Source organism: Lemur catta, chromosome 4 (assembly GCF_020740605.2).
Source record: "Lemur catta isolate mLemCat1 chromosome 4, mLemCat1.pri, whole genome shotgun sequence".
Lineage (NCBI taxonomy): Eukaryota > Metazoa > Chordata > Mammalia > Primates > Lemuridae > Lemur > Lemur catta.
In genome coordinates this window covers 48,227,907-48,253,349 of record NC_059131.1, presented here as the reverse complement: position 1 = coordinate 48,253,349, position 25,443 = coordinate 48,227,907, and the positions used below count along the sequence as shown (strand labels likewise).

The window sequence follows — 25,443 nt, the reverse complement described above, 5'->3', positions numbered from 1 at the left end:
GTGCTAGACTTGAATTTCCAATTGCCTTGTGGTCATTTCTACCTTCATGACCCCAGACATTCCCCTCACACACTTAACGTATAAAACAATGGAATTCAACAGCTGTGCATCTATGTCATGTTCATTTTGTATTTCTAGCAGTTGTTAGCACATATTTTGTACTTAATGTATGTTGTAAATGAATAAATTAACTGAATGACAGTCATAATATTTGGCATCATGTTTTGAAGGCAGAAAAATATAAAATTTATTTTTTAATTATAGAAATAGTACATTTTGTGTATCTATGTATTTATATGTCCGTGTATGTATCCATGTATCTATAATATTTAATTTATCTATAGAAATGCTATCATATAAGCCACTACCCCAAAATTTGGTGGCTTAAAACAATAACTTATTATTTCTCACAGTTCTGTGGGTTGACTGGACTCAGCTGGGTAGCTCACTGCAGTTAAATGGCAGCTGGGACTGAAGTCATCTGAAAGCTTGACAGAACCGAATGTCCAAAATGGATTCTTCTTTCGCATGTTTGGTATTTCAGCTGGAAATGCTAGAACAAGTGGGGGCTGGCCAGGCCTCCCTCTCTCTCCAAATGACCTGTCCACATGGCCAGTTTGGGTTTCCTCTCACCATAGCAGTGTAAGGTAGTTGGACTTTTTACATGGCAGTTGGTTTCCCCCAGAGCATGCATTGTAAGAGGCCCAAAAAGAAGCTACAAGGCATCGTACAACTTAGATTTAAAAGTTACACAGTCACTTTCACTACACTCTATTGGTTAATAGTGATTTACAAAGCCAGCCCAGAAGTAAGGGAAGGGACTACAAAAGAGCACACATATTGGGAAGCACAGTTGATTAGGGGACAGTCTTTGGAGACTAGCTATAACACACAGTAGATCAATAAATCAGAAAGTTAGAAATCATTGATTTTCTTACCAATCTAACATATTTACTACAGTTTTTACATCTTACCTTCTAGTATTTTACTTATGCACACACATAAAAGGCACAAATCTTAAATTTACAATTCAGTGAATTTTGACAAACACTCACCCGTGACCCAAGATGGAGAACATTTGCATCATCCCCCAAAGTTCTCTCTGGGTCAAGCCCCAGCCCCACAGGCTATCATTATTTTAATATTTTTCACATAAGATTAGTTTTGCCTTTTTAAAAATATCACATAAATAAAATCATATAACATATACTCTTTTATGTAAGGCCTTTTTCACTCAGCATCATCTTTTGAGATACATCTATGTTGTAGTGCATATCAGTAGTTCATTTTTATTGTTGAATAGTATTCCATTCATGAACATTACAGTTTGTCTAGCCATTCTCCTGTTAGTATACATCTGACATGTTTCCAGTTTGGGGCTATTATGAATAAAATTGCTATGAACATCTTTGTGCAAGTCTTTTTGTAGACATATCCTTTCTTTGGGATAAATACCGAGGAGTGGAATTGCTGGGTTAGAGGATAGGTATATATTTGGTGTTATAAGAAACTCCTCACGTGATTGTACCATTATACACTCTATCAACAACAGATGAGTTTCAGTTGGTCCGTGCCCTTGCCAACATTTAGTATTGTCAGTCTTTTCAATTTTAAATATTCTACTGGGTATGGAGTTGTATCTCATTGTTCTTTTAATTTGCATTTCCCTGATGCCAAGTGATGTCTTTTTCATGTACTTATTGGCCAGTGATTTATCTTTCTTTGTGAAGCATGTGTTCAAACATTTGTTCATTTAAACAAAATAATGTTGTTTGTCTTTTTATTATTGAGTTGTAGGACATTTTAAAAAAATCTATTTTGGAAACAAGACCAGTGTCAGACATATACTTTGTGACTATTTTCTTCTAATCTATGACTTGCTCATACATTTTCTTAGTGATCTGTTTTGATGAGTATAAGTTTTTAATTTTGATGAAGTTTAATTTATCAATTTTTCTTTCACTCGTATTACTTTCTGTGTCCTGTGTAAGAAGAACCCTCTGGCTATTCTCAGGTCACAAACATATTATCCTATGTTTTTATTTTTTTTCAGAAGCTTTACAGTTTAGCTTTTGTATTTAGATCTATGAACTACCTTGAATTAATGTTTGTGTATGTTGAGAGGTAGGGGTTAAGGTTCATGTTTTTACATTTGGACATCCAGTTGTTCCAGCATCACTTATTTAAAAGAATTTCTTTTCCCCACTGAATTACAGTGGCAAAATTGTTGAAAATTAATTGACCAAATAAATCTGGGTCTCCTTCACGACTTTGGTTCTGTTGATCTATTTGTCTGTCCCATGCCAGTATTATACTATCTTGATTATTATAGCTTTATAGTAAATCTTGATGTCAGGTAGTAATAGTATTATAATTTTGTTCTTTTTCAAGATTGTTTTGGTTACTTTTCATCCCCAAATATATTTCAGAATCAGCTTTTCCATTTCTATTTTTTAATAAAGCCTGCTAAGACTATAATTGGCAATGAGTTGATTTATAAACTGCTTTTGGGGGAAATGACATCTTAACAATATTGAGTTATTTAATCTATGAATACAAATTATCTCTTCAGTTATTATAGTCTTCTTTAATTACCTTCAGTAACGTACTTCACTTTTAGAGGTTTTTCACATCTTTTGTTAAATTTATATCTAAGTAGTCTTTTTTTTTAACCTCTGTTGTAAATGGAATTATTTTGTTAATTTTATTTTCCAAATGTTTTTTGTTCATATATAAAAATAAAATAGATTTCTCTGTATTGATCTTATATCCTGCAACTTTGCTACGACCTCAAGTATAATGTTGAATAAAAGCAGTGAGAGCAAATATCCATGTCTTGTTTCAATCTTAGAGGGAAAGTGTTCAGTGTTTCACCATTAAGGATTATGTTAGCTGTAGCTTTTCATAGATGCCCTTCATCACAATGAAGAATTCCCTTTTGTTAAAACTTTGCTGAGAAACCTGGTACTGAATTTTTTCAAATGCTTTCTGCATCTGTTGAGATGTTTATGTGTTTTTTTCTCCTTTATTTTATTAATGTGCTTAAACTAACCTTGAATTCCTAGGATAAATCCCCAGAAAACTCATCATTTTGGTACTTAGAATATTAATTGGCTCATCCTCTAAATATTGGAAGGCTTCTAACTTCTACCAAGCTCTCACTTCTATCCCAGCTCTGTTAGATGGGTTCTCAATATCATTAGAATTCTCCCAGAGTCTTGGGGCTGGGGGGAGCTAGATAAAATTCAGTTGTCCTAAGTACAGATATTAAGAGTGACACAGAGAGTAGGTTGTATTTGTAGTCTGTGCCTTCTACTACTTCTACTATTTTCTGAGTTGACACATTTGAGTTTTAAATACTGTGAAAAATATTCCTGCTGTCTTTAGGCTCTCATCCTAGGGTCCTAAACTCCTTTAAAAAGGAGGTAGCTGTGGTACCTTGTAAACTTTTTAATTCAAGGAGTCAGAATTTCCCTACCTCTCTGCTTTTCCCCTATTTCCCAACCTTAACGACTAAATAACAGATACAGTTTTCTGGACATTTTCATCCTTTAAGTAGATCTCCAAAATAGGGGGCCATTTTTGTTTTTTTAATTTTATTGAGACCACAACAATCCTATGATTTTGTTCATGAGCATCCTAGGTACTGGAGGGTAGATAGCGAGGTCAAAATCAGAAGCAAATTAATGTTGCTATTCTCTGACCATAGTCCCATGTTTATTTTAAGGAACCTTCTAATAAAAAGTGGGAGACCTACTTATCCCCATTCATTGTCCTAGCAAATACGACATTTAATCTCAGTGGGCTGAGTCATACCATCATCAACTCTAGCTCCTCAAATCTGTAACTGGTATCTCCTCTACTACCATCTGTGCTGTTAGATTTTGTTCCCTGAAGGTAGCCAATATGTCACTCTCTCTTCTTTCTCCCAAATTAACTTTATCAACTATGGGGAAAAGATTAGATAAAGTTAATCTAATCTAAAGTTAATATAACAAATACTGGGCAACACTGTTCATGGGAAAAATGATACTCAATTGATAAATTGCATCTGGATGACGGAGAACCCTGAATGAACTGTAAACGTAGTAGAAGGCAATAACTTTGAGCTTCTCTGAATATGGAGATTCTTGTTACTGTGCATGTCCCTCACAGAAACCTTGGAAGCTATACCCATGAAATTGTTACATAAGATATCAGCTCTGGTGCTGCATAGTGATTTTAAGCCAAGGCAATCCCTGCTCCTAACTATATAGATCTTGTTTCTTTGTACCCAAATTGTCATTGGTGATAGGGGACAAAGAATAGCACCTGGATTGCTGTGAGGACTCCAGTGACAAAGCAATGTCCCACTGGCATGCTGTGTTTGCTGTCCAGTATTCTTCTAATGCTAAGTTTGTCCTATTCAGGTCATGTGAGTCTGAATGTCTGGCTGAGCCTAAGTAGACCAACTCCATGGTGATCTTTGCAACAAGCATAAGAATAGCAGGTGTCTTATAGCGTCTGAGTTTCTCCAGTAATGCTTGCTGTAAACTGCTTCAGCCGAACCTGATTTTCTACAGTGTATTCAATAGGACCTTGTCATTTATACAAGAATTGTTTTTTTCCTTTCTGTTGGCATGTATTCAGAAATTCAATATGAATTCCAAAGATGCTCATATTGTCAAATATTGCTTAAAGCACTGTGAAGTTGCCATATAGGTGGAGGCACTGATTTACAACCACACAGTTTCATAATTCCTACTACTGGCTGCAGTAAACTTTCCATTAAAAGGCTTTATTTCTCCAACTTCAAGGTCTGTCACTCCTGATAGATTTTTTCCCAACTGTAATTCAAAAATTCCTGCCCATTTGCTGGTGCTGCCCTTCTGTAGAATGTATCTATACATGCAACATCAATAAAGGTTCCTGCCTGAGAGCCAGTCCCAAAATATGTTTCTTGTTAGCAGGGAATTCTGTCTCAGAACAGTATGAAGATTTTTGATCAGTCCAAGTACAGGTATCATGAACTTAAATCCTAGCAAAGATGGTTAATTTGTGGAGATACATTTTGTCACTTTCTGTTGATTTAACAGCAACTTTCCATAAGAAATTACTAACTAAATGTGTAACTTTAAGCTGTCAACCTAAGAGGTACACCAAATTAATTGTTAACAATCTGTTCCCCTCAAGAAGTTTTGAGCTTAGCTGAGGAAATAATATACCTAATATAATTTTTACCAGTATAATGGAATTGCATTTTATGCATTTATATTGCAACATGAGGATATAATAGGGACACTTTAAAATGATTACTTCCTCCATAAAAATTGTGTCAATAACAATTTCAGAGTTGGCAGAATGAGTAAATATAAACTGTGCTTAAGTTAGTGCCACTTTTGCTGATAAATAAAAATACCCACCATACTTATTTGTACAATGTTTATAAAATACATGCAATTCGTTTACTCTTGAGTTATTAAACATTAATGTCGTTAAATTTCAATATACTTTTTATTATCCTAAAACTGCTTCACTCAAACATTTTTAAAGTGGTAGTGCTGTTGCTAAAAAAATATTTCTGAAAGTTAATAACTTTGGAATGAAATTTACATGTGCTAAAAAATGCAACTAAGGAAGCCAAACAACTGCCATAATATGCTGTACCATTAATTTAGGTTACCACACTCTGCAACTATAATAGAAAATGCTGAGAAAAAAAATTATAACTTCAAAACAAAAATATGCTAGAATGATTGTGGATTTATCAATTTAGAACATAAATCTAGTCAACCCGCTGTCCCCACCTACCCCTGCTTCCTCAACACACACATTTCACACTCATTACTTTTGGAAAAGTAGTCTTGAATTACTGAGCTTTGAATTATATGTGTACTCCAGAATATATTCCTTCCATAAAAATGCAACCACCCTATCCTGTACAAGGTACTATAAAGGTCAAATGGAACAAGATAATAAACTGGAGAGAATGAAGCCTCATCATTCACTATGGCCTTTCAGTTAACATATATTAAATTCACAATATGTTCCGGATAATGTGCTAGAAGCTAGGGATGAAAAAACGATTATAAGACTCTATCTTGAGAGAATTTTATAAAATAGAGAAAAAATATGTAAATAATAACAGAATAATAACACTCGAGAGAAACCTTGAATCATCACAAGTTACATCAAAACAATTTCTTGGGCCAGAGAATTTTAAACTAACTAAAAGAAAGCTACTGCTCCTGCAGGAATTTTAGAAAATAAGGTATATATGTATGCTTAAAGGTTTAGCTATAAAATCTAATTATTTTGAATGTGTTCATTACGTCTGTATTTTGGTCAAAAAATGAGGTCCTTTCTTTTCATTTCAGTGCCAGCGCAGACTTTGTAACATATTATCATCTTTTCTCCTATCACTGTCATCAAAACAGCACAATACTGCTCAAAACAACTGCGAACATGTGTAGTTTTTATTAATAAAATTCTTACTGAAAGGACTAGTGTCTAATTGAGATTTAGTTTTAACCAAAAGTCATCTACAGAAAACAACCATATTCTCCGATCAAAAGATCAAGTTATTAGTAATATCCCACTGGAATATAAAAACTCATGCTGTAGAAAATGGCTACATTTGTATATGGTACAGTAGTATCATAAAGGATAGAGTGGCCCAGCTCAAGAGAGAGTGGGCATGAAAGGCTTCTCAGACTATGTGACAACAGAAGTAAATTTTGAAGGATAGGTATCCTATGGTCTGAATGTTTATGTCCTCCCAATATTCATATGTTGGAATGTAATCCCCAAGGTGATGGTATTAAGAAGTGGAGCCTTGGGGAGGCGATTAATGCATGAGAGCTCTGCTGACATAGATGAGATTAGTGCCCTTCTGAAAGGGCTTGAGGGAGCGAGTTTGTCCCTTTTCTTTGCCATTCTACCATAAGAAGACGTATAAAAGGTGCCATCTATAGGACCAAGCTCCCAGCAAACATCACACCTGCTGGCTCCTTGATCTTAGACTTCCCAGCTTCCATAACTGTGTGCAATAAATCTTGGTTGTTTATAAATTACTCAGTCTAAGATATTTTGTTATAGTTGCCTGAGCAAACTAAGACAAGGTAGAAGGTAACTGGTGGTGGTAGGGGAAGGACACCAACTTATCCTTCTGGAAAAACTCCAGTTGGCCAAATAATCAAAAATGAAAGATTGAAAAAAACCTCAAAGATGGCAAAGACATGGCATTTCAAAAATTATTGTATAATTATTGCTGACATCATTATGAAATGTAATACAAATGTCAGGATTTATTATTGAAAGAACCAACAAAATATTATTAAAATAAATATAATAATAGCCAGAAAGGGATAGAGAGAAGGGTTTAAAGAAAGGGAAAAAGAGAATCATATTATATCTCTCATCTTACAAGAGGAGAGTCAACAAATTCTATTTTATTTTTAATGTAAGTAGAGAAATACAGGCTCATTCATTTACCTGTCTGGGTTATTTACTTTATTTACTATAGAGAATACTATTACAAAATGAAAATAGTATATATAGCTTATAAATTATTTTTTAAAAATGTTTAAATAAAATTGGAGAATAGAAAAATGTAGGGGATGGGTGGGAAAAAATGAGAACAGTCCAAAAATAAAAGTAATGTAAGTGTAGTTAAGTATGTCAGTTATCAAGAAATGTAACTATTAAAGGGCCAATATTATAAAGTTAAAACAACTAAATGCTATTTATAAGAGAAGTATTTATTATAAAATAACACAGGTTAAAAATAAAGAGGCCGGGCGCAGTGGCTCACACCTGTAATCCTAGCCCTCTGGGAGGCCGAGGCGGGTGGATCGCTCGAGGTCAGGAGTTCGAGACCAGCCTGAGCGAGACCCCGTCTCTACTAAAAATAGCAATAAAAATTATCTGGACAACTAAAAATATATACAGAAAAAATTAGCCGGGCATGGTGGCACATGCCTGTAGTCCCAGCTACTCGGGAGGCTGAGGCAGTAGGATCGCTTAAGCCCAGGAGTTTGAGGTTGTGAGCTAGGCTGACGCCACGGCACTCACTCTAGCCAGGGCAACAGAGTGAGACTCTGTCTCAAAAAAAAAAAAAAAAAAAAAAGAGAGAGAGATAAATATGTCAAGAAAATACAAATATAAGGAAAGCATGTTTTACAAATATCAACATCAGGCAAAATTTCAAGACAAAGAACATTAAATGGGGCAAACTGATACAAATTCCAATTAAGCTTTAAGAGAAAATTTTAGATTAAATAATTTAACATTAAAGACTTCTATCTTTAATAAATGAACTATACAAAAAGAATATGAATAACTTAATATATAGTCATCTCATGATATATGCAGGGCATTGGTTTCAGGACTCCCATGCATACCAAAATCCTTGCATACTCAAGTCCTATGGTCCGCCCTGTGGAACCCATGTATGTGTATATATACCAAAAGTCGGCCCTCCATGTGGGTTTCACATCTCCCAACTACTGTTTTCCATCCACGTTTGGTTGAATAAAATCCACATATAAGTGGACCCACACAGTTCAAACCTATGTTGTTCAAGGATCAACTGTATAGGCAGGCTGTACCTGCTAGCTCAGAGATATTGCAGATTTAGTTCCAGATCGCTACAATAAAGTGAATATTGCAGTAAAGTGAGTCACAAATTTTTTGGTTTCCCTGTAAATATAAAAGGTATTTTTACACTATACTATAGTCTATTAAGTATGCAATAACATTATGTCTAAAAACATGTACATACCTTAATTTAAAAATGCTTTATTGCTGAAAAATGATAATGATCATTTGTGCTTTCAGCAAGTCATTATCTTTCTGCTGTTTGAGGGTCTTGCCTCAACATTGACAGCTACTGACTGATCAGGGTGGTTTCTATTGAAGGTTCGGGGGGCTCTGGTTATTTCTTAAAATAAGACAATAGTAAAGTTGGCCTCATTGATTCACTCCCCCTTGCACGAAAGATTTCTCTGTAGTGTGTGATGCCATTTGATAGCATTTACTCACAGTAGAGCTTCCTTCAAAACTGGAGTCAATCTTCTCAAACCCTGCCCACTACTTTATCAAATAAGTTGATATAATATTCTAACTCCTTTGTTGTCATTTCAACAGTGTTCATAACATATTCACCAGAAGTAGATTCGATCTCAAGAAACCACTTTCTTTGCTTAGCCATAAGAAGCAACTCCTCATCCATTCAAGTTTTATCATGAGATTGCAGCAATTCAGCCACACCTTCAGGCTCCTCTTCTAATTCTAGTTCTCTTGCGTTTTCCACCACATCTGTAGTTATTTCCTCCACCAAAGTCTCGAGCCCTTGAAAGTCAGCCATGAGGGTTGGAGTCCACTCTTTGATCAAACTCCTGTTAATGTTGATATTTTGACCTCCTCCCACGAATCTCAAATGTTCTCAGTGGCGTCTAGAATGGTGAATCCTTTCCAGAAGGTTTTAAATTTACTTTGCCCAGATTCATCAGAGGAATCACTATCTATGGCAGCCAAATCTTAACAGAATGTATTTCTTAAATAATAAGACTTGAAAGTAAACACTACTCCTTGATCCATGAGCTGCAGAAACAACACTCATCTCCTTGTCCATCCCCACCAGAGCTTTTGAGTGATCAGGTGTATTGTCAATGAGCAGTAATATTTTGAATGGAATCTTTTTTTCTGAACAGTAGTTCTCAACAGCGAGCTTAACATATTCAGTAAGCCATCATGTAAAGAGGTGTGCTGTCCTCTAGGCTTTTTGTTGCATTCATAGAGCACAGGCAGAGTAGATTTAGCATAATTCTTAAGGGCCCTAGGATTCTCAGAATGGTAAATGAAGATCGGCTTCAACTTAAAGTCATCAGTTACACCAATGCCTAACAAGAGTCAGCCTGTCCTTTGAAGCTTCGAAGCCAGGCGTTGACTTCTCTCTAGCTATGAAAGTCCTACATGGCACCTTCTTCCGAAAGAAGGCTGTTTTGTCTACATGGAAAATCTGTTGTTAAGTGCAACCACCTTCATCCACGATCTTAGCTAGATCTTCTAGATCACTTGCTGCGGCTTCTACATCAGCACTTGCTGCTTCGCCTTGCACTGTAATATTATGAAGACAGCTTCTTTCCTTAAACCTCAAGAACCAACCTCTCTGCTAGCTTCAGACTTTTCTTCTACAGCTTCCTCACCTCTCTCAGCCTTCATAGAATTGAAGAGAGTTAGGGCCTTTCTCTGGATTAGGCTTTGGCTTAAGGGAATGTTGTGGCTGGTTTGATCTATCCAGACCACTAAAACTTTCTCCCCAATAAGGCCGTTTCTTATCATTCATGTGTTCACTGGGGTAGCACTTTTAGTTTGTCTCAAGGACTCTTCCTTTGCATTCACAACTTGGCTAAGTATTTGGCACAAGAGGCCTAGCTATCAGCCTATTTCTGCTTTTAACATGCCTTCCTCACTAAGCTTAATCATTTCTAACTTTTCCTTTAAAGTGAGAGACGTGCCACTCTTCCTTTCACTAGAACACTTAGAGGCCATTGTAGGGTTACTAATTGACTTAATTTCAATATTGTTGTGTCACAGGGAATAAGGATGCCCAAGGAAAGGAAGATACTCAAGAAATAGAAACAGCTGGTCTGTGGAATGGTCAGAACACACTCAACACTGATCAACATAGGTGTGGCTTGTGGTGCCCCAAAATAATTACAATCTTAAAATCAAAGATCACTGATCACAGATCACGTAACAGATATAGTAATAAAATTACCAAAACATGGCACAGAGACACCAAGCAAGCATAGTTTGTTGGAAAAATGGTGCTGATAGACTTGCTCGACTCAGGGCTACTGCAAAAAAAACACAATATCTGCAAAGCACAATAAAGCAAAGTTCAATAAAACAAGTTATGCCTGTAAGTGATAGGTTTAGTCTAGTGCTGAATCCAACAAATAGAATATACATGTAAAAAGACATTTATGGAAAATTTACAAAAATACATCATATATCTAGATTTCAAAGAAAGCACAATAAAATTTTTTTAAAAGTTGACATTCAAGAGACTTTTTAATTTTATTAGAATGAAATTAAACTAGAAGGAAACAAACTAGAAATAAATAAACAAAGCATATGGTAAAACAAACTCTCCTAAACATTCTTGGGTCAAATAAGAAATCAAAACTCTAATCATAAATTAGAAAACAATAATTCATAGAATTTACACATGAGAATACATCTATATTTACACACAAGTCTCAGCAGTTCTTTATGATAGATTTCTAGGAGTGCAGTGGCAGTGAAGTTCATTAGAGTTGAGGAAGTCAAAGCACTTTTTGACTAAGGAGTTAGAGTAATCCATTTGGTCAATGTAAATCCCTGACATGACACCAGGGGTTGAGGCCGAGCCAAGAGATGAGTGGCAAAGTGCCCAGTGAATTTGGAAAAATCACTAAGAGGTAAATAGATGATAGCAGTTAAGGGAAATCAATCCAGAAATTAGAGCAATAAATTAACTAAAAGGAATATGTAAATAGTGCTTGCTTTTCGTTATAATTCCTTAAGTGTGATAGCCAAATTGTCAATAAATATTTACTTTTGTTAAATTGTCAATTAACAAAAAGAAGTTCAAACACTTAGCATCTTAGTAGTTTGTTCAACCCAGCTAGAAGAGATAGCTGCATGGAAGCTTCTAGATACAAAGATATATAAGATATATAGAAATTTAAAACACAGAATGTCCATATAATTCATGTCAATAAATGAACATAAAATAGGAGACGTTAGCTAGTGCATGTCCTTATTTTGTCCTATCATCCTTTTAAGGCAGATCTTTACTTACAGAGATTTCACACATTGACAAAAGATGTATGACCATATTTAGATTGCTTTTACTATAGTTCAAAAAGTTTCATGCTTTTCTGACCAAGCTTGTTCTTGATTTTAAACTACGAAAATCTGTTATTATAATCAGCATGCAAAGTTTTCAGAGAATTAAATGGCATATTTTACTAAAAAGGCTTAAAGGAAAAATAAACTTTATTAGTGGAATTGTTTTTTCCTGGGAAATGAGAACGAGTTTTTGAACTCTACAAAAAAAAATAAACTTTCAGTTTAATGCTAATAAAACCAACCTGTAATTTTTGCTGCCTTTTCCTCTTGGTTCACTCGATTCTCATCATCATCTTCATTATCTTCTTCAAAGTCATCTAAATTGCCAATGTCAGCCTGCTTCATACTCATCAAACTAGCCAAACTTTGCATGTCCTCGTCTCTACATCAATGATTCAAAATATAATACAGTTTATTAAATGATGTTGTTTGAAAAATGATCACTGCTTAAGAAAATAATATTAATATATTCCTTTCTATAAGATATGTCAGTCTTTTTAAACAGTTGTACAACAATGCTGAAAAATCTAAATACTAATTCATTAATTTTTAAATGGCATGTTTAATTAGTAAAAATCAAACAAGATTAAAAACTAGCTGGTTAGGAGTTAGTTCAATTCTGCACTGAAGATCTATGAGAGAGAAAAGCTTTCTTCATGGAATTAAGGTACTGTTTCCTGAGCATGAAGTCTGGAAACAAAAACTTGTTTTACAAAACAGTAGGACAGTTTGCAAATCAGGTGAAATCTAGACTTTAAAATATTCAAACTACTAAAAGGAATTAGAACAGAAATTTTTAATATGAAGTCCATAAACCCTTTGGGGTTTATGGGCAGGAGGGAAAAAAAGTGGTAGACCCCTGGTAAATCCTATTTAAATCTTGGTTAAATGTGCATTTTTCTTTCCCAAGGGAGCCATAGTTTCCCAACAGTTATGGAACTACTGTAGTCGAAAAAGCACCTTAAAAACAAAGTCTAGTCTTTTAAAGAATTATAAGATAAAAAATGAGCTTGGGCCAGGCGCGGTGGCTCATGCCTGTAATCCTAGCACTCTGGGAGGCCGAGGTGGGTGGATCATTTGAGCTCAGGAGTTCGAGACCAGCCTGAGCAAGAGCGAGACCCCGTCTCTACTAAAAATAGAAAGAAATTAGCTGGACAACTAAAATATATAGAGAAAAAATTAGCTGGGCATGGTGGCACATGCCTGTAGTCCTAGCTACCCGGGAGGCTGAGGCAGTAGGATCGCTTAAGCCCAGGAGTTTGAGGTTGCTGTGAGCTAGGCTGACGCCATGGCACTCACTCTAGCCCGGGCAACAAAGCGAGACTCTGTCTAAAAAAAAAAAAACAAAAAAACAAAAAAACAAAACAAAAAAAAAAAGAAAAAAATAAACTTGGCTGATTGCAAGTCAAATACCATGCATTTAATAAAATATAAGCTTTCTTTATCTTTATGTATTTTAAATACACATTAATAAAGCTTACCATTAATACTCTAAAGGTCAAATCTTTTTTTTCTTTATTATTTTCACCTTAAATTTCAAATAAACTACAGTGAATGAAACATATTTCTAACATGTTATATAGAAATTAATTTCTATTTTGGTATACTTCCTCCAAATTTAGAAAGCCAAAGAAAAATATTGTTTCTTTTGTATCGTAATGCTTGTTAATATTCACTTATCTTCTAAATATGGTAAGATTTTATACACTAAACTTGTTTTTGAAATTCTTAGCATTTTATTTCATAAAAGCTTAGAGTTAACAAAATCATTTTCCCCTTTTTAAATAAAGTTAGTGATACAAAGTCTGTATGAACCAAAAAAAACTGTATTACCTTACATGAATGCCTTATAAATTGCTCACTTACCAATGGGAGATAATTTCAAAATGTGTCCTTCTTAAAATTTTAACTAGCTTAATTTTACCACCATAATTTTCTCATATTTTAACCATGAACATTTTTCTTTGGGGTAGGTGACAAGGCAAAGGATGAGGTAGAGAGGAAGTTTAGGATGTTCTGAGAAAATCCCTATTCAGTTAAGACACTTGGTTTGGTTGAATTTCCTTTCACCCACTCCCATGAATGGTGCTGATTCACTTACAGCTTCTGCCCAGTGGAAGGAAGCCCACCCTCAAAGGATCTTCTCTGAATTTGTTTTTTCTCTTCTTTCTGTGTTTCCTTTCCTTTCATTTGGCTTACACTTCAGAGTAAGGTCTGTATTTTTAAATTCTCAGTAGTTAAGTCTACAACTTAAGGTCCTGAGATGAAAGACTAAGATGCTTCCATTCTGCACTGTCTCCCTACCACACTCACTTACAACCTAATTTACCAGAGAGGAGGCTTACTATTATCTACCAAGTCATTTGCTGCCATTTAGATGAGTGCCAAATATCTCATTTTGACTGACACACAGAATCCAGTCTAATCAGTCAAGTAGACATGGCCAATTGTAGTAACTACATTCCACTACATCAAATATGTTCAGAACTGTTATTCAGATTGGACTGAAATGTTCATAACTACCTTCTTCCCTTCATCTTTTAAGTCTAGGCAAAGAATTTCCATTTCTCTTGTCCCTTCATCTTTCACTCCACTTAGGTACTAACCCTTTCACAATACTCAAAATATGCACCTCCCCCTGACTTATTAGTATGCAATAACCAGAGTGAATGCTATTTTTTTCTCCCTGCTCTAGGTATGTTCACCTCATTTTACCCAGTTAGAATTTTACTCTTTTAAGAGACTAGAATTAGTCTAGAAATCTTTGTGCAATGCTTATTCAGTGCTTAAGAAGTGATTTTTGAATAGGACAATGATTACAGTAAATTGCTTATCTAACTGTACTTTCCTGTACAATTTTTGGAAGGCTGAGCCAAGGAATATGAACTGACAAAAATTCCCTGAGTTCTTTCACCCTCTTATCCTAAAATTTTCATTTTGAGTTCCTCTCATGTCTCAGATGCATCAAATAGCTCTATAAATTAAACTGTCTATACTTCAGACTACTACACTGAAATATAAAACATTTATATTACCCTACAATATATTACTTAAAATTTGAAGCCATATGTGATCACTTTTATATTATTGTTCATTCTTTGAAGTCAAAAGAGACTATTTATAACAAAGAGTTCATTTAATTCAGCCTCTGAAACAAAGAACGGCAAGAATGACTGGCATGCTGTAAGATATTCAACTGTTGCTAGTCTACTGAATCAAAAGCTATTTACCTATGATATTTTGATACACAATGTGAAGCAGCTTGTTTGACAAAAGAAACTTACGTGGCCTTTCCTTCCCTAAGGAAAATGCAAGATAATGAAAACTGGAGAGTGGCAGATACAACTTTTTTAGATAATGGCTTGAATTTTAACTTGACATCAGTCTGAGTTGGCATAGGACTTGCATACTGTTTCATATTGATGCTGCTAGTAGCAAGAGCTTTCCTTCGACCAGAAGGGGATTCCTGGAAGATAAAAAATAATTATGTAATTTGGAATTATTTTATAACCAAATATCTAAAAATACTATTTAAATAATACAATCAAATAACAATTGAAAATTTCCTTCTTCCACCAATTCCTGTAACACAATAATTAAATAAAATTGCCATAAAGTATATCACAGCTTTTATACCTTTTTTCTTTAAAAAAAAAAAAAAGACACAGGGTCTCAATCTGTTGCCCAGGCTGGAGTACACTAGCACAATCTAGCTCATTGCAGCATCCTTGAACTCCTGGGCTCAAGCAATTCTTCCACCTCAGTCTCCTAAGTAGCCAGGACTACAGGTACATGCCACAATGCCTAATTTTTATTTTTGTAGATACAGGGTTTCACTATGTTACCCAGGCTAGTCTCAAACTCCTGGCCTTAAGCTATCCTCCTGCCTTGGCCTCCCAAAGTGCCGGGATTGCAGACATGAGCCACTGTGCCTAGCCACAACTTTCATATCTGTAACTAAGGCAGACATCAAATTGGAAAGAAGTGGCCCAGGCAGAAATGAGAGAAGACTAGAACAACCAACCCTAAGTACCTCAGGAAAGAAAAAGCAAGGAATGAAAACTAGGACAGAAGGTCTCCAGGGCTACTGTGAGAAGATAATCTAGCACAGGGCTAGGCATCAACAAGTGTTTGACAATTGTTTTTTCCTTTGATCATACTTAACGTAACCTAATGATATTTCTCCTATTAAACACCTACAAATTTTTTTAGAACCCCCAGCCTAGATGGTATTCTACCTCTTTTTTGCTTATAACAGCTGGATTCTATGTATCCTGTAATTTGAACCTTATTTCTTCCCAGGGCTTTTTCTAATCAGTCCATAGTTCTCTCTCTCTTCCATAAAATTATGTATATCAAGAAAGAAACAGTTGGCTTCTCTGATCCTATGCCCATGGAGACACCACTAACTGACTTCAGCAGAGCTCAAAGTTCTTCTCAATACAGGTATTGCCAATTCATCAGAAATGGAACACGAAATGAAACCTATTTGCTATCAGAGGTGTTAAACATTCAATTAACAAACTATCATGTTTCATAATTATCCTTTATATTAATTGAATAATAGCCTAGGTAGGAGAACAATGAAAACAGGACAGCAAGATAATGACTGTATATTAACTACATATAAAACCCCATTTAAATTCGGGAGAGATATGATGAAGAATAAGACACTCTCTGACTCTACAAATCCTGTGTTCTACGCCAAGGGGAAAATTTTAGATGTAGCATTAGTAAATAATGTAAATCAGAAATCATGTACCATTATTTCTTGGGGTTTACTGATCTGGGAGTTAAGATCAAAACTTAAGGCTTAATTTCCAAGCTGTGTGACCTTGGGCAAGTCAGGAAACTTGAGCCTCAGTAACCTTCCCTATAAAATAAGAGGGTAAACAGAAATTCACTCAAATTCTATAATTATGTTCTATAAAATTGCTCAGTTTTCCAATCAAGGCAGGAAAACCTATCATTAATACCTTTGAATTATTATTTAATAAATCATTATTTGTCCTATAATTGACAAATTTGCCCAAAATAAGGATACACTAATTTAATCAAAACATTAAAACAGCCTTTTTCAAAAACTTGACATTTCTGCCCAGCAGAACAAGTAAAAATGTAATGTAGCATCCCTAAGGAATATCGTGTTTTAAAATATGGTCTTATCTGTCAGATTATGCACAGCAATATTATACAGAACTATTAGTGCATGTAGATACCTTATGAATGAATTTCAAAAATGCATCAAACACTTGAGAAGGATTTAAGCCCTCTCAGAAGAAATACTTAAGAATATGCAAATACCCTCAACTGAATCAAGTTGAACAGATGTGACTATCCCAAACAATACAAATGTTCTTTCCCTGGTCGCTACTGTCAATCAAAGAATAAGATTAAGGTCCAAGGTTCTGACAATGTGCAAAATGAAAAACTACAATCAGGGAGTATCAATTTATTACACTGATATGAACAATAATCTCTTATTGTACCTTTAGAATAGCTAACAACTTCTACATATAATATAGGATTTAAAGCCTCTATTTTAAACGCATGACATACTGTCACATATTATTTTCAGTTTTTGTTAAATCTGTTCCACAAAGTATGACATTGATCCCTTAATGTAATTATTTAATTTTATAACCAAATAAACTATAAAAATTAAGATAATTTAGAAATGAGCATAATATCAAAAACTCAGTTTAAAGATGTTTTCTGCAAAATCTTGAGTTTTTGATAATATTCTTCATTTTCACTTTTCAGCACAAAAATTATGTAGAAAAGTTTTTCTGCTGAACTTGGTTTTATGGCAAAAAAGATGTTCTAAGCTGTGGTAAATCAGTGTCTTTGAAACAATAGGTAATAGATGCTACTAAATTCTAAACATAATTAGCTATACCACTTAATTAAGCAATTACTTGCTCAGCAACAATGAAATAGCCCTTTGTAAGGTCTGAGCAGATGAGCAGACTAGAGCTCTCTTGAGTATACAACATCCATTCCCCATATTATAATAACACAGTACCTCACTAGAGTCTGTGTCCTTAATATAATGGCTTACTGCCAAAGAAGGCATCTGAATACTGTTTCTCGAAATTCTTCACCTAGCTCAGATATTGCTTTCTCCTTAAAATTAGCTTATCTACAGAAAATACATTTTAAGAAGACCAGTAATGAGAAAAATACGGGGATCTTTCACAGCCCTAACCCCAGCTCCATGAATTTTCACACTTTATAATCAAGTCTATATCTTTACCCACTCAAGATGGTTATCATTGCTCTTATCAGTTCTATAAAGAGGAATGAAATAATTGCATTGCCAAATGAACATTTTTTTTTTGCATGCTATAGTACTTCTTTAAAGGACTGGGGGTCAGCCAGGCAGAGAGAGTTTATAGAATTACTATTATTGTTGCCAGGGTCCTAATGCTACTTCAGATCACAAGCAGAAATAAGAGAAAAAATAGTATGAGGAACTCCTAGAGAATGGAAGTTTGATGACAAGAGTCAATAAAAAGTGTTTACATATATGTAAGTCTAAATTTCTGTCTGTAGGCCTGTGTTTACACTGTTATCTGTTTATACATGAATCTGTAAATATTTTGGGAATTAGTTCAAAATCCCTAAAGCAGAGGGTCTTAAACTTTAGTGAAAAACAAAAACAAACAAAACCAGGAGAGTTTGTTTAAAATGTAGAGCCTGGGTCCCACCCCTGGAAATCCTAAATTATTAATAGTAGACCTAAAGATGGACCCAGAAATCTGCTGATTTCTAAAAAGTAACATCCCCATCTCCACTCACGCACGTCACTACTATCAGGTGATTCTGATCCAGTTAATTTAAAATCACATTTTCAGAAATATTTTCCCTAAGGAAGTTCTTACATAAAATTATTTTAATTTAAAAATCTCACTCTCATTTTTCATAACTATTTTCATTGTTATAAAAGACTTAGCCTATATATTTCTACTTCTTTGAAATCCAGTCTATCGTAGTTGGAATTGGACAAACCTGGATTAGAATGTGGCACCAGCACTTATTCACTGGTTAGTCTTTGCAGATTTCTTCATGTATCTAAACCCAGTTTCACACAAGTGGCAAATATTTTTAAAACTTGGACAATACAAGTGTTGACAAGAATGTGGAACAATACAAACTCTCTTACACTGCTGGAGAGAGTTTTAATTGACACAGCCACTTAGAAAAACAATTTGACATTACCTTATAAAGTTGAATACATGCAAACCTTATGACTCAGCAGTTCCCATCCCAGAAATATGTCCTTAAGAAATTCTTGCAGTAACATATGAAAATACCTAGTAGAGTATTTAGCACATACTCAGTAAATAGTATTTATTAATTTTTATGGACTGTTCAACCTGGTTTGTGATACTATATTATCAATAGCCTATCCAAGATCACCTGTCTTGAAATGAGGAAAATAGATAAATGCACAAGGCAATGTATGATGCTTACTTCAAAGTAATGTAGTTACATTATTAAAACTCATGCATGGACCCCCTATGTTCAAGTCAAACCTAAAATAAATTCTCCACCTCAACGTATTCTCATTGCTATTCACATGGTAACAATGCAAATAATAGGTGAATAAATGAGATGAAGGGGAAAAGATCTTAAAATAACTTTTCTAATAGGAATGAACTAATTATATAATGAATAAAGACATTGTAATCATTAAGGATTTCTTTACAAATATTTTTAAACATTGTAGAAGAAAGCATGTTTCCCCCCTAAAACTAACAACATGGTATATAACATAATGGCAGCAAGCAATGTAGTTAAATAGTTAAATTTAGTTCATATTCTAATTCTTGCTCAAATTATTCAAATTGGTTTTCTTACAGAATAGTTCCTTGTATGATATTTCATTTACTACGGGCCCCAAGATGAATAAAATTAATATGATGCCTCTCTTATTAAGATATCCAACTTTCTTTATGAAAATATTGTATAAAATAAACCATGTGCTAGAAATTTAACTCTTTCTCCCATGTACGAGGACTATGGGGTGGGGGTGGTAGAAATTTACTTAGATTTTTATGATTTTTCAGAGTTTTATTACATAGAATGTTTTAAAAAAATTCTGTCATATATGGACAATGTATATAACCTGAGCTTTTGTACCCCCATGATGAGCTGAAATAAAAAAAAGAGAGACTAAAAATTAAACTTACAGCATTACCATTGGATTTTTTTAAAATTATGAAATACATCATATGTACTGAAGTAGAAAACATAAGTATTAATGAATAAGAAAATGAATATCCTATACTCACCACCCAGCTTAAGAAATAGAGTACCAGTGCCTTAAAAGCTGCATATCCCTTTCCAAATTGCATCCCTCCCATTCCTTCCTCCAGAGGTAACCACTGAATTTTGGATTACTCTTTCCCTTTACTTTTTCAAAATATATAACCAACTACATATGCATCCTGAAGAATATTGCTGATGAATGGATAAACAAAATGTATATACATAGAATGAAATATTTTCAGCCTTCAAAACCAAGGAAATTCTGACACATGCAACATAGTTGAACCTTAAAGACATGCTCAGGGAAAGAAGCCAAACACAAGGGCAAATACTGTAAGATTCTACCTATATAACCAACAAGCAAATAGAAAGTAGAATACAGGTTACTAGGCACTGGGAGAATGGGGAATTATTCTTTAATGGGTACAGAGAGTTTCTGCTTGAGATGATGAAAAAGTTCTGGAAACACTGGTGATGGTTATGAAACATTATGGATGTACTTAATGCCACTGAATTATACACCCAAAACGTTTAAAATGGTAAATTTTATATGTATTTTACCATAATAAAAAAGTGGAAAAAAGGCTCTATTGTTTTTAAACTTTATATAACAACATCACCATTTTTGTGACCTGTTTCTGATGTTCAACATGTCTTGATATTCATCTATTCTGATGTGTATAGCTGTGATTCATTAAATTTTATTGTTCCTAATATTTCATTACATGAATTTCTACAATTTACCTATCCATTTTATTATTGATGGACATGTGGGTTGTTTGTGTTTATTTATTTATTTGTAATTAACAAAGCTGCTATAAATATTTTTATACCTATATCCTGGTACACATGTGCAATAATTTATCTAGGACATATTTCTAGGATAAGAATAGCTAGGTCATAGGATATATACATGTTCAACTCTACCAGAAAATGTCAAATGGTATTCCAAAGTGGCTGTATTGATTTGTACTCCCTAAGAGTTTTCACTTTCCACATTCTTACTAACTCTTGATATTTTCTATCTTTTTCATTTTTGCCAATCTGAGATTATTAAATATCTCATTACAGTTTTAATTGCATTTCCTTGATGACTAATGACACTGATTATTCTTTCAGTTTATTGCCCATGTGTTTCCTCCTCTGTGAAATCTTTTGTACATTTTTCTATTGTGCTGCTTATCTTTTGATAACTAGTTCATATTAATTATATTAAACATAATCCAATGTGACTTATACATGTTGCAAATATCTTCTTCCAGTTTTGGGCTTGTATTTTCCCTGTCTATGCAATCTTTTAAATTAGTCCAATTTCTTAATTTATTGTAAATTCAACTGTTTCCTTTATGATTTGTGCCTTTACATTTTGTTTGAGAAAATCTTCTCAACCCTAAGGTCATAAAGCTATCCTCCTATACTACTTTCAAAACTTTTATACCTCTGCTTTTCACATTTAAGAGTCAATGCCACCTGGAATTAATTTTTTTTAAGAGACAGGGTATCTATCTACCTATCTATCTACATATTAATGGAGACAAGAGTCTTGCTCTGTCACCTGGGCTACAGTGCCATGGCCTCAGCCTAGGTCACAACAACCTCAAACTCCCGGGCTCCAGCAATCCTTCTGCCTCAGCCTCCCGAGTAGCTGAGACTACAGGCACACACTACCACGCCCGGCTAAATTTCTTCTATTTTTAGTAGAGATGGGGTCTCACTCTTGCTCAGTCTGGTCTCAAACTCCTGACCTCAAGCGATCCTCCTACCTCCCAGAGTGCTAGGATTACAGGTGTGAGCCAGCACGCCAGGCCTTATTTCATTTATTTATTAAGAGACAGGGTCTCACTCTGTCTCCCATGCTGGGGTGCAGTGGCACAATCATAGCGCACTGCAGCCTCGAACTCCTGGGGTCAAGCAATCCTCCTGCCTCAGCCTCCCCAGGAGCTGGGACTACAGGTGTGCACCACTGTGCCCAGCTAGAATTAATTTTTGTGTAAGTTTTCAGATAGAGATCTAATTTCATTTTGAAAATATTATGGGTAAATAATTGTCAAAGTACCATTTATTAAATAGTTCATATATATATAGGGATATATACACACAGAGGGATAGATATATATAAGGATATATATACATATACACACATAGGGATATATACACACACAGAGGGAGATATATATCCCTTCCCCCTCTGCAATGTCCACTCTATCAAAAATCTGTTTTGCATATATGGGTCTGTTTCTGGTCTCTCTATTCTGGACCACTTGTGGACCTGTGACCTATTGCTCTTCCAAATAGTTTCAAGTACTGTGAAAAATCCAGTTGAGATGCTGATCGAAATTGCATTAAATCTACAGATCAGTGTGTGTGTACTGACATCTTTATAATATTGAATCTCTTTATTCTAAAACAGGATATTTCCTTCTATACACCTATTTAGTTCTTTATTGTCTCTCAAATTTTTAATCATTTTCTCCACACAGGTCTTCTACATATTTTCCTAGATTTATTCCTAGGTGCTTCGGTTTTGTTGTCAGTATAATAATATTGTCTTTTAAATTTTATTTTTGAATTACTTGTTTCTGGCATATAGAAAGGAAACTGAGTATACAAATAAATTTGCATCTATGAAATCTTACAATAATCCTTTATTAATTTTAATAATACATGTTTCCTTTTGGGGCTTCTATTTAGACAATCATATCACCTAGAATACTAGCTATTCACTTCATATTTCCAATCTTTAACTTTTATTTTGTTTTTTTAATGGTACACTGGATAGGACCTTTAGTATGATATTGAGTAAAGATGGTGAAGGGGCCATTCCTGTATTATTCTTGATCTTAAAAGGAAATGCTTTTGATTTCTTTGTCTTTAAGTATCAGGTACTATAAGTTTCTTCTTTTTTTTTTAAGTACTAGCCTTTGTAAAATTAAGGAAGTTCCTCTCTATTACTAGTTTGCTTAGAGGTTTTAATTTTATTTCTAATTTAATTTATACTGAGCCTTGGTGAATTTATCAAGTGTTCTTCTGTCTTTGGGAATACACATTTTTAAATCTTTCATCTATTAATGTGGTAAATTTAATAGATTTTCCAAAATTAAAGCAGCCCCATATTCCTGGGAGACATCCAACTAGGTCATAATGTACCTTTTCTTTATATTAAAATATGTTTCTGGGTGTGGATGCCTAATGTTTTGCATGGGATTTTTTTTTGTGTGTATATATACATATACATGTTCATGGGGGATATAGGCCTATAATTTTCCTTTCTTGTTCGCTCCTTTCTTGTTTGCTCCTTGTTGGCTCCTTGGTTATCAGCTTCATAAAATGAGCTGGGACTTCCTTTCCTATTCTCTGAAAGATTTCAAATGATCTCTTCTGTCACAGTTTTGCAGAAGGCACCTATTAAGTTATCAAAGGCTGTTTTCTTTTGAGGAAGGTTTTTCATTACTTATATAATTTCTTTAGTGACTATAGAAGTATCCAGGTATATAATGTCTTCCTAAGTCAGTTTAGATAATTTGTACCCCCCTGGGGGTGGTGGTGAAATTTATCCATTTCATCCAAGACTTCCAATTTACTGACATAAACTATTTAAAATATCTTGTATTATGTCTATCTCTGCAAAATGTATAGGGTTCTTTTACATTTTTTCACGTCCAATACTATTTATTTATACTTTCTCTATTTTGTTCCTAAATAATTCTTGCTATAAATTGGCTATATCACTAGGCTTTCCAAATCAACAACTTTTGGCTTTATGATCCTTTCTAGTGAACGTTTTCTATTTCAGTAGTTTCTGCTCATCTTTATCATTTCCTTCCTCCTACTCTCCTTGGGTATATTCTGTTCTAACTCCTGAATTTTGAGCAGGTCTTCTTTGATGAAACAAGCATTTAGGTTATACAGACATGCATCACTTAACGACAGGGATACATTCTGAGAAATTTGTCCTTAGGCAATTTTGTCACTGTGCAAACATCATAGAGTGTACTTATACAAATACAGATGGTTAGGCTACATGGTATAACGTCTATTGCTCCTAGGCTACAAACTTCTACAACATTACTGTACTGAATACTGGAGGCAATTCTAACACAGTGATAAGTTTTGTGTATCTAAACATAGAAAAGTACAGTAAAATATTGTATAAAAGATTAAAAATGATACACATGTATGGAGGACTTACCAGAAATGGAGACTGCAGGACTCGAGGTTGCGCTGGGTGACTCACTGAGTGAGAGGTGAGTGGATGTGAAGGCCTAAGACATTATTATACACTACTGTAGACTTTATAAACACTGTACACTTAGGCTACACTAAATTTATTTAAAAGTTTCTTTCTTCAGTAATAAATTAACCTTAACTTACTATAACTTTTTTCTTTATAAACTTATAAATTTGTTAAAACTTTTTTTTTTTTTGAGACAGAGTCTCGCTCTGTTGCCCGGGCTAGAGTGAGTGCCATGGTGTCAGCCTAGCTCACAGTAACCTCAAACTCCTGGGCTCAAGCAATCCTCCTGCTTCAGCCTCCCGAGTAGCTGGGACTACAGGCATGTGCCACCATGCCCGGCTAATTTTTTCTATATATATTTTTAGCTGTCCATATAATTTCTTTCTATTTTTAGTAGAGACGGGGTCTCGCTCTTGCTCAGGCTGGTCTCAAACTCCTGAGCTCAAACAATCCACTGGCCTCGACCTCCCAGAGTGCTAGGATTACAGGCATGAGCCACAGCGCCCAGCCGTGAAAACTTTTTGACTCTTGTAATAAAACCTGGCTTAAAACACAAGCATACTGTACAGCTGTACTAAAATATTTTCTTTCTGTATATCCTTATTTTGTAAACTTTTTTTATTTTTTTACTTTTTAAACTTTTTTGTTAAAAACTACACAGGGTCAGGATCATCAATATCACTGTCTCCTACCTCCATATCTTGTCCCACTGAAAGATCTTCAGGAGCAATAACACGTATGGGGCTTCGTGTTATTGCTATGATATATGTTCTCCTATGATAACAATGCCTTCCTCTGGAATACCTCCTGAAGGACATGACTGAGGCTCTTTCAGTTAACTTTCTTTGTTTAAATAAGTAGAAGGAGTACATTCTAAAATAACAAATGGAGGTAGAGTATAGTAAATATACAAACCAGTAACATAGTTATTATCGTTATCAGGTATTATATATTGTACATAATTGTATGTGCTACACAGGCATACCTCAGAGATATTGCAGGTACAGTTTCAGATCACTGCAATAAACTGAGTATTCCAATAAAGTGAGTCACAC

At 34.5% G+C, this 25,443-nt stretch overlaps 1 protein-coding gene across 8 annotated transcripts in view; it reads right to left on the bottom strand.

Annotated features, from left to right (window-relative positions):
• EHBP1 (EH domain binding protein 1) overlaps positions 1-25,443 on the bottom strand; it is a 323,665-nt gene that overhangs the window by 175,408 nt on the left and 122,814 nt on the right. For all 8 annotated transcript variants that reach the window (XM_045549705.1, XM_045549702.1, XM_045549704.1 and 5 more), the window contains exons 6-7: positions 15,165-15,346; positions 12,123-12,262 (exon numbers count right to left, since the gene is read on the bottom strand). In XM_045549705.1, the coding sequence (XP_045405661.1) occupies positions 12,123-12,262; positions 15,165-15,346 (322 nt within the window). The remainder of the gene's footprint in view (positions 1-12,122; positions 12,263-15,164; positions 15,347-25,443) is intronic.